Below are 17,982 nucleotides of genomic sequence, written 5' to 3'. Positions count from 1 at the left end.
GATGCATTAAAATGACCAACATGGAAAGGTTTAGAACCTGGAGCATATTGTTGAAACAAAATTGTTGAGGCATGGCTGAGATGCTTTGGACATCTGCATAAGAGGGATAACAGACACTTAATCAGGTTATTTCAGGAGTTGGTGTGACAGAAGAGAATGTTAGAGACGGTGAGATGACAGCCGATGATCCACACCGTGGCCGACAAAAAACAGAAATCAAAGCCTTTTTTATATGCATTTGATTATCATATTGTTAGAAAAAAAACACACCACACTGTAGTTTATTCCAGGACATGACGTTTATTTTACAACTAAGGATAAAAGGATGCCATTTAGAATAACTGGTCATGACAAAAACCTGGAATTCTTGAGCAAATCTTTCAAGCTTATATACAGACACTGGCATCGCATCAGATGCCGTTAATTTCATTTAATATAAACCACATTGAGGGACCTACAATTCACTGAAAAAAAGGACATTTTTGGTCCAACAATATTCTGTAGCTTTACATCCCCTATCCTATTGGTCTAGAAAATAACACTGTAAAAATGCACACATTACAAATAATACTGACCTTGTAAGTAGCAAGGTATGCCAACATACATTGTTTTTTTTCTGATAATTTATACAATAAGTTTTCAACTTTATTAACTTTACAAGTTTAGCTCCTTCATGATGAAATTGATGGACTACTAAGCTAGTATTGTACATGTTGGGGAAAAAACTGGAGATTTTTTTTACTTGAGGAAAAGCAGACCTCTCTAACATCTTCGTGGTATAATGGCAAACAATAAACAACATTATAGTTTGATTAAGGGCCGCAAAACCAAACTTGATCTTGTATATCAAAATTTTCTTCATTGGTTTACACTCACTGAAAGTGCAGAAACATTTTAGAACATCATCTTTTTTCCATTTAACTTTAAACGACTAGATGTTTGCAAACTTTGTTAAAGAGGGACACCATTTCAGTCACTGTTACTAAAGTGTAACCAGACTTAATATACTCATTGCTTTCAATGAAAACATGCACAGCTTTATAAATAATATGCAAGTTATGGTGAAATATATTCATTAAAAAAACATAAACAGTGATGATCACAAGAGCATGGGTCCATTTCAAAACGACAGACAGACTAACGCTAAAGGCTCAGATAAAATGCAGTGCGTTGATGAAGCAACAATCAGTCAACGACTGTGGTGCCATGTCGGTTGCACCATCTCTCTCGAATTGTCAATTAAAACACAACCTTTACAATTTGTTTTAGAGCCACTACATTAAAAGCTCTTTTCATTCAAAAACACACTGAGTAAGTAGAATATAAGGTGTTAAAGCTCATGTTTGTGTTAAAACAGTTGTGGCACTATCTGTGTTGACAGATTGAGACTTAAGAGTTTTAGTGCAACAGTAATCTGTCATGCTATCACTGATTTCACTGTTTATCCAACTTTTCAAGCTCTTTCACAAAGATGAGATGGTCTTCTGGCGACTTTCCGTGTGTTTTACAAAGATGCAATTTGATTGCATGTTTGCTCACAAATGTTCGGTTGCACAGCTTGCACTGATACGCCGAGCCAGTGTCATCTTCATTAAGTCCAGTTGATGTAAACGACTTGTCCTCAATTCTGCTCACTGCCTGCTGCTCAAGTAAGTCTATGGACAGCTTGGAGAGGTCCTTTAGGGTAAATCCCAGATGGGACTCCAAATGGTTTATATAGGAAGAGGGAGTCCTGAACTGGGAAGCACAGTCACTACACAGAAACAGAGGTTGGCCAGAGTCAATATTTTTGAGGAACTTTGTTCCACCTGTCCTCTTTAACTGGTATTTTACATTGGCCAGCCAATGTGAGATGGTGGTCATGGAGAGACCAGTGAATTTACAAATGTGGACTCGCTCTTGGGGTCCTAAGTCACTAATTATGAACTTTCCTTCAGGAGTCTCTCGAAGACTGGAGGCAAACTGCGCCTGGAGAATCAGGAGGTGTTGGGGATTCCAGTTTGACTGTCGCCCTTTCCTTCTTTGGATGGGAGACAGCTCCTCCATACTGTCCTCAAAAGTAAAGCCGTCCATGTCGGATTTCTCTGAGACAGAGGATGGGGTTGTAGACTTTGGTGTCAAACGGCCAGTGAGATTTTTAACCATGTCTGAAATATCCATCAAAGCATTCTCTCGAAGAGGCGGGGATGACGATTGGGAGAAATTCCTAAAAGCTGCTTTAACACTGTTTGTGTTGCTGTTGTTTAGAGCTGTAGGACTAGTTTTAGCTGAACAAACGTTGCTGCTGGTTTTGGATTTTGTTAAGTCAATGGGCTGATCGATTTCATCGTTATGGTGTTGACTTGCTGGCTCTGCCTGTTTACCCTGGGCATAGCTGCTCATCTTATAAAGCATTGCAAATGGGTCCACAGAAGGTCTAGAAACTTTTGCAGCTTTCCCCAAGTGGTTATTCATGACAGACTGCAAAGCACTGAGAGGGCTGACAAGAGGTTGCTCAGATAAATGATCGGTGATGATGCTGAGGCTACTGCAGCCATTGCTACCGGTTTTTTGTGGTGACTCACCCTCAGTTTTTATCTTTACTTCTATTTTAGACTCGCTTGGCTCTTTTTTACCTTTTAGATCAATGTGATTCTTAACTGTAGAGCTTTGCCCTACTTTCGGCGGAGTTTCTGCATTGGCCTTGGGATTTTGCAATGGGGACTTTGCAGACATACACTCACTCTCAGCAGGTTTTTCCTCTTTTTCATCATTTCCAGAACTACTCCTTGTCACTTTTTCCACAAGCTCCTCCATAGCCAGCACATTGCTCCTGTGGCTAAGAGGTGGAGAGGGACTATTTGGTGAATGGATCAGAGAGCCTATATCAGAGGACAATGCCTTCAGATTGGAGCTGCTAAACAAAGGTTGTACTGGTGCACAGGAGGGCATAGTAGACTTCAGAGATCCATGGAGCTGATAGGCAGCGTGAATGCTGGGGTATCCACCCCATGTTGGTGCTCCTGTTTGGGCCTTGCTGATTGCACTTGAGACTGTATTCTCCAAAGACTTTAAGATGTCAAGCCCACCTTTAGGTGTTTCTTCTAAGTCCTCTTCTGTAAGGTACTGGTAAGACCTGGTCTTTACAGGCTTCTCAGGCTTCTCAGTTGGGTCTTCTTTTTCCTCTTTGATTTTTCTCTCTGTTTCTCTTACCTCTAGCTTGTCTTCCTCTGTGTCGTCATCCCTCTTCTCATCATTTTTCTCTTCAGGGCTGCAGGGCTGCAATAGGGCGTCAGGCTGTGGCTGACCATTGGGTGCTGGGAGACGTGTTGTGGTAGGAGGCAAAGGAATTGATTGAATTTTCTCCTCAATGACAGGATCCAAAACTAACTGCTTGCCCTTTTTAGAGGCTGAATTTGTAACTTTTAGAAAGTGTCCTGTGACCATCATGTGGGCCGTCAGCTGCTGCAATGTGTCATGGGAGCTGCCACACTCCATGCATTTGAGAATCTGTGCCTTCCGTGCCTCAAACTGCCACGTATAACTGGCACCGTTTTGGTAACCATATCGATTGTTAGGAGTTACGTAGGGATTAGTTGCTTTTTGGTCTTTTGGAGAGTCTCCAAGGAATATGCCCGAAGACACCGACTCTGGTGAGCTCGGGGACATCAATTCTTGAAATGCTCTTTTTTTGGTTGGGTGCACCAGCTTCGATGTGAGGGCTGGCATTGGTTCTTTTAGAGGCACTTTCTGATAGTGTTTTGTTTTAATCATGTGAACGCTAAGATCTTGCAAGGATTCAAAAGAGTGGCCACAATACATGCATTTGAGGACTTTCTGGGCGTCTTCTTTGCCTTCCATCTCCAACAAAGAACGCTTGCGTGGCTTGGACCACTTCTTGCTTCGATCATCCTCTGGATCTTTGTTATCATCGCGGTAGTGGCCAGTCTCGTTCATGTGCACAGTCAGACCAACCAAGGTGTCATAGGCGGCACTACAGTCCTTACACCGAAACTTGCTAGCCCCAGTAAAGACCGGCCCGTACAGTTTGTTATTCTGCCTGTAAAGCTGCACAGTGCTGAACAGGCTAGGCTCAGGAAGGAGCTGGTATGGATTTTGCTGAAGAGTTTTAGCTAAAGCTGCCTGATGCCAGTCATAGGCTAATCCTCCAGTGCTTGCAGAGCTAATGCCGGTGCTGCTGTTGCTCGAGACCGTTCTTGCTGTCGTGCTGCTGCTGTTGATGTAAGTGGTGACTGGGGTATCATTACCGCTACATCTGCTCTTCGTGTGGCTGCTGCTTGAACTGTGACTGTTGAGGAACCCATTGCTGCCTTTGCAGTTGCTACCACTACCATTGCTAGCTAACAAATTGGTCCCAGGTTTACTTTTCAGCATATCCAGAGCAATGCTGGACCAGGAGGCATCCGAAATTAAGTTTGCATAGACGGCTTTCATTTTTGTCAGACTGTCCTGAAGAGAGATGCCATCCATCGACTCAGCACCTTCACCAAGCTTTTCCTCTAGCTTTTCCTGATCACTAGAGGAGGAAGTGGTGTTTTTAAGGTCCACCAGTTGGTCACTGGTGGTACTGAGTGGGGAAGCGTATCCAGCGTCTTGGTTAGTGCCATTGCTGAGTGGAGAGTTCTGGCAGCTATAATGCTCTTTTGGTTCCTCGTCGTCGTTAAAGAGAAAGTCTGCATCTTGACCGTCGAGGGAAAGGCCATCGTCAAGGAGTTGCTCTTCTTCCTCAGTCTTCTCTGTTTTAAACTCATCCTCCGGTCCGTAAGCTGTAAAACAAATAAGAGGAAAGAGTGGTATTAGATAATAATCTATGTGTATTTTAATATAGTTTTACACTCCAGAACACACTGAGTACTGTATGTGGGTGGCGGAGGCAATAATCCTAAAAAAAAAGAAAAAAAAAAGATTTTTGTCATTAGTCTCCACAGAGGAAAAAGGCTTGCAATAATAAAGTGGCACACATCCACAACCTGACAGTGATAGATAATCCTCTTCACTTCACTCCCTAACTGAAATATTGTAAAACACTAAGACAATTTTAGTCAGCTAGGATAAAGAAATAAGGGAGGGGGGACTGAAGGAGGCTTTTTTTAAAATACAAAAAATTAGAAAACTTTTTTAAGTTATTACACTTGTCTGAGCACATAAAATAAATGAATAATGAATTATTTATTTTTCTACATTAAAGAAAACAATTTGTCATTGAAGTAAGAGTTTTTTTTTTCCACTGTGGATAATAAGCAGACATTCAGAATAAAAAATGAAACCTGCATTATCTAATTTCACAAGAAATGGAAATGCTAAAACAACTTAGTGGGGATGTCTATTTTTTCTGTAGTGAATCTGTTCCTGACTTCAATGATTTGCTGGAATTTCCACATACTATGTATTAACAACTTAGAAATAGTGGAACGTAATGCCAACAGTGTCGGCCTTGCCAAGCAACGCTTGGCTGGAATCGACTTGGCATCGGCTGTGGAAGTCCTCACAGTGTGATGTTAGGAAACGGATAGTGGACACGAGAATACATGTTGTTACCGCCTGTGCACCCTGTGTGCTCAGTATGCCAAGTCATACCATTTTATAAACATAAATGACAATACATTTAACAAATATACCTGTGTTAAAATTGTTTTAAGATGACCTAGGGTACAAAAAGTTTCATTTAATGAAAGAAGAGCTCACATAAAATCTTCTGGAGGAAGATTCTGACACAGAGAGGCTAATAAAGGGGGTAAAAATTCCTGGGTTGCTTTAATCTGTTCTTTATAAAATGCATGTCTAAAGTGCCAGAATCAGTCTCCAGTGAGGAGACAGATAGGCTGTCAGCTTCATACCAATGTAGCCCTCTATCCCATGATCAAAATAGACAATGTCTAATGTTTGTGAGGTGCCCTAGGTCTTACACCTGGCTGTGTGTAAGAAAAAAACATCAATACCACTTTCCTCCTGGAAATTAATGTACTTCTGTTATGATAATTACTGTTATGTCTCAACAGTGATGAATCTTACACCTGGTTTAGGCCTGTGTGTCCTCAGCAATGGAGGGGCTTCGACATAAAAACGGACCAAAAAAAAAAAACAATCCTGTCAAAAAATTTCATATTTTGTCATTTCGACCGGTTGTGCGCATCATAATTCTCTGGGTGCGGTGTGAGTGGCGCTCACAATTAAGGAAGAGCAAGGTTGCTTTTACAATCATATGCATTGTTTCAATATAAACAGAGGATTTTTTCATTAAAAAATTACATACGCTTTACATAAACCTAACACATTTGGTCAAACTGTGCAGTTAGAGAATCATATTAGGGATGCACTTCTTGTATCTGGACCCCTGATGAAAGAATAGACTTCAAAGGTATGTTCTTGACAATTTTCTAGAGACATTTATTGCCCACATATATGTTAGGCTTTTCTAGGCTTTTTTTAAGGCATAGCTGATCATGACATACTGATTGATTAACTTGAAAAGTGGATGGGATTGCGTGATACTGTGCTAAATTGGTTCAGCTCTTATCTGGCAAACTGGAACCACTTTGTTTCTTTTGGCAATTATAAATATGAGCAAAAAGGGATCACATGTGGGCTTCTTTAAGGCTTCATTCACAGACCACTTTCATTCAGTATCTGTATATTTCCCTTCGCTTACCTTAGAGTTTTACAACATCATTTACCATACATGCGCTGCTGACACACAACTTCCTACTGAAAAAAACAGACAGCTAAAAAAACATAGCATGCAAGAAGCCTTTTTATGGACCGAGGAGTAACGCCAGGCTCACTCTGACTACGCTGGGCTCACACGGACTACAATGCGGGCATGGCCCTGATCCAGTGCGGCTTCTCCGTAAACCCCGCCTCACACTGCTCCCACGGAAACAGTGGCCAGCTGCGGCGCTGGATTCGGCAACGGCGCTCACGAGACCAGAAGACCACATGAGTTCGCTCTCTTGCCAGGAGTTCACGCGATAACTAGCGAAATATTTAGGAAGTGTCGCAAAAACAATAGCCGTATTCGGCTGTACAAGCACTGCCTCATTGTTTTCCCTCACTATTGATGCTAGTGATGCTCTGCCACGGACGTTTGACCCCCCCTGTCTTCGCTTATGACGTATTGTTCACATGCGTGTAGGCAAAGAAGAGAGAAAATGATGTTTGGAGAATTATTTGATTTTTAAATAACACACAAAAAGTTATTACCACACGGTATCTGACTTCTTCTTTGGCTTAATTCATTCCCTGGCACTTGCTGCGGTGTCCAGCCAACTTCCTGAAAACCTAAGATGTGCAGAAACACCTCACCTTTCTTTTAATTTGCCGCTTAATCTTTACTATTACTGTTAACGTGTTTGTTGTTTCGTGTATTTTACCTCAGTTTCTCTGTTTACCTTACATGTACTTTGACGATAAATGTTGCACTGCTGGTTACACATCAATTGAGAGTTGATTACAAAATGTAGTCTGTAAATTCCCTTCTTTTCATATTCTGCCTAAGCATTTGTTACTTTTTCAACGTGTCTAATCCTTCCCTATCAATATGCAACACACTGAATTGAAATGAATGCAAAGTCAAAGTCAAAGGGGGAAGAGTAAAGAGAAAACAGAGAGAGAAACCTGACAGTAGTACAAACACACACACACACGGCCAGCACACCAACACTAAAGTCTACTCTTTTCTTGCCATCCTCTGTATGTTACCCTGACAGGCATCAGTGTCAGGAGTATGTAAGTGTCAGCCCAAGGTGTCAGTGTCCACACAAACAAGCCAGAAAAGCGATGGGAGGGAAGGAAGTGGGGGAGAAAGTAACAACAACAAACACAAGTCAGCCATTTTTCCCTTTTCAGCCCTGCTTGAGCCTCCTCCTCCTCCTCTTCCTTCACCATCTGTGTCAGAAAAGCTGCGGGTGCCACCGCCGGCTAATAAGGCAATCAGAGATGGAAAAGATGCTGACACGGCGGCTTTCGAGCGTCACTCAGAACAAAAGAGGAAGCAAAGAGAAGGAGGGAGAGCAGGATGGGGAGGGGATTAAAACAGGAGGCTGGAGGGGAAGGACGGGGGGAGAAAAGTGTCTGTTGTGGTTGTCAGTCAAAAACGTAAGCCCACTTTGTGCTGTCAGGGAGGATAGGCGAAAGAGAAGTTCTGAAAAGAGAGGACGAAAGATGTGTTCAGGCTTACGAACAAGAGGTGTGTGTGTGTGTGTGTCGGTGTACGGGACGTAAAAAAAAAAAAAAAATCTAATAAGATCACGGCTACATCTAAAAAGAATATAAAGAATATAAAATCATAACAATAATTACATCTCCTCAGTGCGAGTTCAACTTTCTAAGTTGAACACCGCAGGTGTGACCGATCAGTTGTGCGCATTGCACCCGTTTGTCTGTATCCCAAGTGTCACGGTGTGTCAGGTGCAAGCAGAGCTGCAATGTGGCTGGTGGGGAGAAAGCGAAGCCATCTGTGTTTGGAGAGGAGCCTGTCACTATTGTTGTGCCCAGAGAGTCCAGGATTTCCTGCTGTAGACAGGTGACACCCACAGTAGGACAGCCCGAAACCCCTCCCCAACCCTAGTGACATATGCGCACACGCACATGCAAACATGCGCACCTTCTTCCCTAAAACTACATTACTCGCTAAAAGGAAGAAATCTTTCAGGTCTAATCATGCATTTGCACATATAAAAGTTGGACCAAACAATTGCTTTTCATTAAAAAATAAAACATTTTATCCACCCAAAGTAGGAAATATCGTACAATGAGTGAACTGTGGACGTATTAGGATCCTAGAGATGCACCAATGGCAGTTTTATTTTTAATTTCCTATAACGCAAATATGCTCTCACCAGCTAAACCAGATTATACAACACACATTATTTTCAAGCCCTTGACCTAAAGGAAATAACAGCACTCTCAAAAATATATTTTTTATCAGTAAAACATCTCTAGTAAGTAGCTACGTTTTTTAGTTAAAGTGTTGATTGTATTGTAACTATGCTTTGGCAGCTGTAAGAAGACAGTTATAACATATTTATTTACAACTATTTGTAGTTGGCTTTATATCACCTGTTAAAGTAGACCTAGGCATGGTTCAGTTTCTTTTATCAAGGTATGCATTAAGTTTTATCTACATTTCAAAAAACATTATATTTTTATTTATTTTTTGTCATGAGACTTCTGAGCTTGAAAGTCCATTTAATTAGTTGTCAAAAGAAAGTGCCGGAGCAACTGGAGTTTTCTCTGGCTGTTTGAAGCACAGGAGAACACAATGTTGACCCTCTCTCTTGCTGACCACTGCCAGTCAGCAGGATTAAAGAGGGCCACTGCACTTTTACTTCAGATTTACTTGTTTAGAAATATTGCTGCTCATGAAAAACAAGGACAGTCATGATGTGTAAACGAAACCTTTCTCAAAATTAGTTGGCAAACTATAAGCCGCATGTCTGTTAAGCAGCTTTCTGCAGTCTGGCTACCTGACCAGCATTACATCACAAAAGCAGAACAAAAAGGGTGAACATTCTACGCAACAGAATAGACTTTCCAAAAAAAAAAATTTAATTTTATAAAACAAAAACAAAATTTATATATTGATTGTATTTTTTTTTTTGCGTACGGTATCTTTCGGACTATAAGGCGCACTAAAAATCCTTAAATTTTCTCAAAAATGTATGGTGCGCCTTATAATAAAAAAACGTACTTTTTGTGCTTACTTGCCAATTTTATGAGGTACAATGTGGTCAAAAAAACTGTCAAAATGTGTAAGTACGACTTTGGTAAGCAACGAAGCGGCTCTGCTCAGTGGATATTCAGAGCATTACGGTACACTGTGTCACTACCTGAGCTGTCTACAAGACTGCCTGACAGTAATGTCTAAACTAGAAGCAACCCGTGCCAATAAACAATAAACCTAGTAAGTTAATTCAATATGAAAGTTCTGTTTATTTTGGCCTTATGCTAAAAACAGGGCAGTGTAGTTCAACTACTTTGTCCTTCCGACAGAGATGGATAGCTCTCCCTCTCAGGTAGTATGTGTGTATGCTGAGGGGCAGAGTGATATTACACACTTGGGAATAATATTTAATGCGCCTCATAATCCTGTGTGCCTTATGTGTGGACATAGACACGTTAATTTACAGTGCACCTTATAATTCTGTGTGTGTTATGGTCTGAAAAATACGGTAAGTACTGGATTGCTGTATTTTTACTCAAGGTTATTTTACTGTTATTTTACTGCCTGATGAAACTTTGTAGGAAAAGCTCAGCCTGCATGACTTCCTACTGTACACAACACAATTTTAAAACACCTAACACCTAATAATTAATTTGGTTTCACTTAATAAACACTAATTTAACATCTAATTACTCAAGACGTTCTATTTGCCACTGCAAAATATTGACTTAGCAACTATGCCTTCATGGATAATTAATAAGAAAAAAAAGATTTTTGAGTACCAGATCTGTACCATTCAAGTTAAAAACTGCAACCTCCGAGCAAACCCAAATATTACAGCCCAGGTAAGTATTAGCACTAAAATAAAAATAAAAACATCAACAACTAAATATTTATTGAGGACATATGCCTTTTTTTTTTCAAGATGCAGGATAACCTGACCATGACATGGAAATGACAACCTCAACCCAGCTTCTTTTTCCTCTTTTCTCTTTACTATACACACGCAACTCACTTGCTTTCCCCTTTAAGCCTTTCTCATTTATTCATGTTGTCTCAGAGAAGAGGGCAATCCCGACTCTCATTTGCAGTGCTAATGTCCAATTCCAGCAGCCTTCACCCCGCTGATTTACCCCGTGTGCTGAGCGCTTGCATCTGCGGCAGGGCGGCCAACGAGGCTCCCTCAGAGCGTTTAGCGGCCCTTCAAAGAGGCAGCTCCGGCGTGGCAGTCTTATTTCTCTCCGCCGTTTCGCTTTGTCACCGGTCCCTCCATTCCCTGCCACTCACCTCTGATGGCTTTGGACAGGCCTGATCAGTGTGTGTCATTGACCTATGCGGTGTGCATGACTGTGTGCGTGTTCGGGCGAAGAGAAGGCTGTAAATAAAATGACATTATTATTTCCTCTGTCCTATCATGTAGAAAAGCCAATTATGGTAATGCTTAGTATGTCAGGCAATATCTGTCTCCTCCCCACTCTCCCCTTCATTCTGTTCATTCTTGCTTCTCCTTTCAGTGCAGAACCTGTGGTTGTGGTTTCATCGGACCTGACATTCTCTTTGGACTTCTCTGAAGATGGTCCACGAGGGTGCAAACTGGCACAAACCAGCAGCCTGTCCTCAGCTGGATTTTTTTTTTTTTTTTACCTGTCAATTCAGTTGAATGTTTTCTGCACCAAGTATATGAAAAATCCAGAGAAAATCTGCAGAATATCTAAAATGAAGAAAATTTGGTTGTTAAAAAATCTCTTCCAGGGCACGTTTTAGTTGTGGTTATATTCCGTCTCATTCCAAAGCTGCATAGAGGCAGTCATAATTTAATCCACAGTTTCTTTAAACAGCCATGTAAAAGCTTACCTTAGAGTAACCCCCACCCCCCGAAAGCCACATGGAGCACACCACCATATGGCTCAACAGCTCTGGGCTTTCCTGTTGCTCACATGATGTACAAATGCACCATCTCAGTTTCCACAGCTCCACTGTGTTAGGGAAATTAAAACAGCCAGTACAACCTTATCCTCACAGTGGTCGCTGCACTGTCGACAAACTGTTCTATTTTTGTAGGAGCCTACTGCGTCGGTAAGAAAAAAATAAATACAATAATTAAAGCTTTCACCCTCTTTGATTAGCTATCACACGCAGAAATGTAGTTTTTTTTTTGTTTTAGTTTTGAAAGACTGAAAAACACTGCTTTGAGTAGGCCTACTTTTCACTGGGCATTTTGTTTGACGGAAAATGCAGAAGCAAATGTTTAATCAGTGTTTGGCATGTTAGTTATTTTACTTTAAAACTCAAACCAGGGTGCTGAATGAGTCCCTGAAAAAAACCCAACTGCTGTCTGTAAGTTTTCATGTCCCTGCCCTGTAAAACCGGGTTACAAGCAGTATGTTGTTGAAGCAAAATAACTTTTTTTTGTTTGTCCGTATAAGATTTTATGGGCACACGCTAATATGTTTTGGGACCAATTTATCAACATGTCATATTAAAACAGGATCGAAACATTGCAACTTTATCCTAACACTTTAGCAAACTGCTCTGCATTAAAAAAAACAGCAACAGTCAAAGCCCACTGGTGTCTGTGTTAAGTTGGAATGGGCTACTTACGAGTATCAAGAAAGCAATTTATTTAAATAAAACCTATAAGATATAGAATGAAAATACTGATAGAGTACTTCACAAGGTACTTCAAGGTAAAACATGGATATGACGTAAAACAATAGCCAAAAAAAAAAAGAAAAATATGCTGAAATTGCAAAATAAATAAGACATTTAGCAAATAAAAATGGTCGACCAAGTTCAGGTTCGTATTCAGGTAAAACGATCAAAATAGCCAAGACAGTGAAGTTATTTTTTACCATTTCTACAGATTAAAGCAGTCTCAATGAGAAGCCAGAGAGAGAGCAACATGTTTTTTTCTGCCTCTGTTTAGTCTATGGTTATGCTTGGTCTTGCTCTCCTCCATCTGTTGCTGCCAATTGAATTTTAATTTAATTCTGCATATCAAAATAAAAAAGAGTATGGGGTTATATCTGTAATAATAAATAATATCCAATTTTTGCAGGATTAGGAATAGTTGTTGCTTTTGTTTTGTTCAAATAAAATTAGTAATTAGATCATGTTGTTTTAAATATCTCTTAGTATGACTTTTAGGTTATCATACTAGGTAATTCATACAGGCCTATACCCAGTGAGTGTCAAATACATGTTTAGAAACATTTGAAAATGCTTTGCATGCTTTAAGTGGTTTGCTGAGAGAGCATTATACTATCTTAAGCAGCTTTGATTTAGTTCACCTTGTGTTTGAGCAGCATATTAAAGCTAAAAACTATGATACAGTAGAGGATTGGTGCTGGATTTTCGCAACGGTTTTATATCATGTGACCCCCACAAAGAAAGCGAAAAAGGGACAGAATATAGTCCAAACTGGTATTTCCCTGTTTTAAGTCACCTGAAAGTCTCTCAAATACACACATTCACAGGTTTTTGAGTTTTTAAGGGCACTTATAAGGTTGTTTTGTCCTCTTAACTCCCACAATCTTCCTGATGTCAAATGTCAACAAACTTGTCAGTCAAACAAGCTAAATTGATGTCCATCGTGTTTTCTGTAGGTCGCATCACTGAATCGTTACAAAACATAACACAGAAGTTTTTTTTTTCTTTTAAGATTTAGTTTGCCTTGATCGTCCATTTTTCTTGGAGTCCTGACCTGCAGATTCTTATTTCAAAAGATGTTTTTTTTTAGTGACAACACATAAAAGAGAAACTGTGCTGCAGGTTCTTTCACAGAGCTTGTACTTTTGAGTTCAACAGAAAATAAAGGAAATACAAGATTGGTTCCCCTTGTGGAACAAATGAAAAGTCTCCAATTTTTTGATGATTTTTAGTGAAGTCAAAAACGTGCAATTTAGCATAAACTGTAGTTTGTTGCTTTTATAGAAGGAAAATGTTAGGAGTTCTTAGTTTTGATGGTTTTATGGAATAGACTTTTTTTTATTTCCTGGTATCTGACCTGCCAATCACAGATCAGAGCCAAGAAAAAAATGGCTGATTGATTGGAGTCTCTCTACCCCAAAGCATAATACTATCCTTAAGTTTGGCACATAAACCTAGTCGATATGAAAGCAAAAGAGAGAAAACTAGAGAACAAAGCATAACAAATACAGCTCCAGACTGGTTGAAAATTCTAATTCCTGTTGAGAAAAAATATGCAGTGAGACCTACAATTATTCAATCATTCACAGCCCTGGCAGATTTAGGTCTAAAGTATTTATTTAATTTTACCAATATATCTTCAGACTGAAAGAGTCACATTCCAAATCTGATAGAAGGATCAGTGGAGGGAGCTAAACATTAGGGTGTTGGCAAAGAGTCCTTCCAGCCCCAAAGACTTGAAGTTCAGCACCAAAAATGAATCATCAAAATAACAGTGGAAACAAAAAGACATACCCTTTTTGAAATAAAAATGTAACTAAAAACTGTTTTTTCCTTTAACATTGTTTCATTGTTTACTCCCTTCTTCAGTCCAATTTCATGACAAAAAATGTATGTTTGGATAAAAATAATCTTAAATGTCCGCAAGAGGTATGAATCATTTTAGGTTTAACTGCATATGTGTGCCCTTCGGTCTAAAATCACAATTGTTTTTTTTGCCATCCTGTGCTCTGAAAAATGATACATAAAGGAATGAGAATGTGTGGGGTGAACTTGGCATAGTCCTCCTATGCATTTATGCTGTTTCAGTCTCATCAGTCTCTTTTATGGGGGGTCTGTGGGTTGCTGCACCACTTTTGGCTCGAGAACCTGCTCTCCTTGTCTTTCTGAGATATAATATTTTATGCGTCTGTATGGGTTTATGTTCATCATCACTGCGGCAAGAAGATTATCAGCTACAAATAAAACTCCCCGGGAAAAAAAAAAAAAAAAAAAAACTTTGCAATTATGGGAGCAAATTTTGCTAAAAGCATTTTTAAATCATTCCGACATCTCAGAATTCCCCTTGGATTACCTTCATCAATTATATAGAATTAGAAAGACACAAAGACTCCATCAGTGATGAAATAAACTACTTCCCTTCTTCCTCCTTGAATTGCTAGCTTGTTTTGACGCCCCGTGACAGTGACTGCGGTCTATAAATCACCTTCTCCCTGAACTGTCAGTGCCCACTTGTTCTGAGATGAAACAACAGCCGTTAGATCATCGGCACAACAGATTCCAGCCCTTTCTGCTCAACTCTCCTGCCAACCTTCCCTCGCCGCCACCATTCCACCCCCCCCATCTCCTGAACATTGCTCTGGTGCTGCACAGACATTTTTTTTGAAACCATCTGGTTCACTTTCCGGGCAAAAGTATGGATAAAGCATTACTGCTGCTAATTAACGATGATGGAAATGCGGTCTATTCAACTTAAGCCAAGCGGTGACTCAACGTAGGCAGATGCCATTTGTTCAACAGATTCTTCACCATATCTAATATTTTTTTTATTATAAACAAGCTCAGATTGTCTTATTTTTCAGTTTGTCCTTCACATCTCGCACAACAATGAAGCTACCGAAGCAATGGACAAGATGAATAGACATTTTCATACCCCTTGTACCTTTTCACAATCTACATTCTCAAAATTTAATATATTTTATTTGGTTTTATGTGACAGACCAACAAAAAGTTATAGTTTAATGGAGCTAACAGAATATCTGTTTTTTTAAACATTCGTGACAAAAATGAAAAACCTGTTTTCTGCCCCATTGAGGAAATACTCTGTAGAACCACTCTTGCAGCTGAAAATCTGTTGTTGCCTGTTCACTAGTTTTGAACAAACACTGACGACAATTCCTGCCTGTTAATTCTTTTTTCAAAATAGCTCAAGCTCAATAAGATTGAATGGGGAGTGTTTTTAACATCAATTCTTGCTACGGATTCTCAATTTGACTTAGGTGTGCACTTTAAAAAAGGCACTCCTAACAATATGTTGTGACCTATGCTGTTACAGTATATTTTAACACTGATTGTATCCAACTTCTGACCTGTGTCCCCTACATGACTTCGGAGTTACCCTTTCCATTTTCTGAAGATGATTTGAACAAAAGCTTAAAGTTTGGGCTATTTTATCATCCAACTCTGCTTCAAGCTTCTCCACAACTTCTTTCCACACTTCTGGACTTCTGGAGACTTCTGGTTGCACTGAATGTATTTTGTAGCATCAAAGTAACTGATTTTATATGCATGCACACACCACATTTTTCAGATTTTTTAACATACAAATTGTTGTTGTGTTACATAAAATCCCAACAAGAATACACTTAGGTTTGTGGTGGTAGTGTAACAAAAGGTGAAAGGGGGACAATTTTAAGGTGATATACCTCTGCTGAATTGAGAATAGACCCTGCAGGACTACAAATCTGTTAAGTTAAAATAAAAGCATTAATGGTCCACAAATCCGAGGCACTAACAAAATAACCGTTTCGTGCTTTCTGCATTCTGCTGTCTTCTGAATTCACCTGCATTAACCCCGACAGTGAAGCCCCCCACCGCCCCACCCCATCCGCCCTCCCCACTAAACAACAGCTGCTCTCATCGCGTAGCAACAACCACTTGATGGATGACCCCAAAGATGGATAATTACCATAAATCATTATGGCTGTGTGGTGAAGAGAGGCAGGAAAATCATTGCATGGAGGAAAAAAACAAAAAACAAAAATAAAACGAGATGAAACGGTGTAAACTGGTGTGCATGATTTTAAAATGATAAAACATATTTTTTATATTTTTTTTGTCTGGTTCGCCTGCAGGTTAAAACTAGTTAAGAGGGAGGTGTTATGGCAGAAAGGTCATGTATATGATCTGTACAATGAGCCATGATTGAATGACACATGAGACCATTCTGTCCTGGAGGACCTCTGACAAACAAAGTCGGTCGAGAAAGAAAAAAAAAAAAAAAAGGAAAGAGCAGACAAAAAGAATAATGGCAACGGCAATGAGTTAAGTGCAGCAAAAAAAAAAAAAAAAAACTCACAAAAAAACATATTTGTTTGTGGCGAGAGGGTGACCGAGGTAGAACTGTGAGATACAAGAAAATGAAGAGGGAAAAAAAGAAAGCCTGGAGAAGAAACCAAGAGGGCATGGGGCCAAAAGGGGGTCAAAACTTAACCAGTTTGGTCTAGCTGAGCCCAGCTTCACAATAAGCCATCAATCAACGTTCTCTGCACTGTCAGCCCTCCCCTCAATTCACAAAGGCCATCCACTTTGTACACCGCTGAGGAACAAAACGTTGAAAACCAACCGAGACACAGGGGAAAGGGGAAAAAAAACACACACATAAACACACTCTTACATGAATGTGATCCTTAGCTCTCAGCAGTAAGGAGACACCCTACTGCCTCGGTAACAGAAAGTGGCTCTGCAAGATTCTCATCTGCTCATCTTCATGAGCTATTTGACTCTTAAAAATAGATGGAAGAGATTGGGGAGCCCAAAAAAACATCTGAGAGACAGATTAACTGGGCGAATGGTTTTCTGTTACAGCGTTGATCGTTGTTAGATTGAATGTTAGCCAGTTGTCTTGGAAAATTAATCCATGGGGAAACCTCTGAGTTTTCTGGTTTTCTTAAAACCTTAACCTTTATTGAGAGTTGGTGGGTTTTTTTTTGTTGGTTTGCTTTTTTTGCTTCCCAGTAAATATAAGAAAAATATAAGTTTGTATTTCTTTAATGTGATTTAATGCTCAGAATGTGAGCAGTCCATTGGTATGCCTGAATTATCATGCAACAGTGGAACATACTGCTTCGACACTTTAAAGTGCCCACCGGCGGACAAGTTAGGCGGACAAGTGTACTTTACCTTTGTTTCCGAAAAAGACAGTTTGGGCTGAAAATATTTCCGATTGCTTAAGACGCGAATAGCAATAAGCAGTGTTTCCATCAAAGCTTTTTATGCACATTTTGAAGGATCGCATTAGAAAAAGTAGATGGAAACGGCAAAATTCTAAAATGCTTACTCAATTTTGCAAAAAAAAAAAAAGAAAAAAGAAAAAGTTATGCTTGTTTGAGGTGGCTTTTGGCGAAAAATTGATAATTTGCAGAATAAGTTTTGATGTAGCGAACATTTACCTCACATGGCTGATCGGCTGTTTCATGTAACATCGCAATACTAGTTGGGGGTGACAGAACAATTACAACTTAGCCGATAGCAACATTTTTCTCCGACGTGTGTGGTCCATGCTAGTTTGCAACCTCTACCTTCGGTTTACAGCCATGCGTAACGTCAACTTCTGACAAAATTATGGGAAACAATTATGGAAACACGCTTAAATCACACTTTCTTTCTTTCTT

At 39.8% G+C, this 17,982-nt stretch overlaps 1 protein-coding gene across 2 annotated transcripts in view; it reads right to left on the bottom strand.

Annotated features, from left to right (window-relative positions):
- Positions 1 to 280: 280 nt before the first annotated feature.
- LOC105935154 (teashirt homolog 1) overlaps positions 281 to 17,982 on the bottom strand; it is a 41,785-nt gene continuing 24,083 nt past the window's right edge. For both annotated transcript variants that reach the window (XM_012875432.3, XM_036145175.1), the window contains one exon: positions 281 to 4,766. In XM_012875432.3, coding sequence (XP_012730886.2) covers positions 1,435 to 4,766 — 3,332 coding nt within the window. In that variant the 3' untranslated portion in view covers positions 281 to 1,434. The remainder of the gene's footprint in view (positions 4,767 to 17,982) is intronic.

The sequence above is a fragment of the Fundulus heteroclitus genome, chromosome 13 (genome assembly GCF_011125445.2).
Source record: "Fundulus heteroclitus isolate FHET01 chromosome 13, MU-UCD_Fhet_4.1, whole genome shotgun sequence".
Classification (NCBI taxonomy): domain Eukaryota; kingdom Metazoa; phylum Chordata; class Actinopteri; order Cyprinodontiformes; family Fundulidae; genus Fundulus; species Fundulus heteroclitus.
This window is presented reverse-complemented; position numbering and strand designations above follow the sequence as displayed.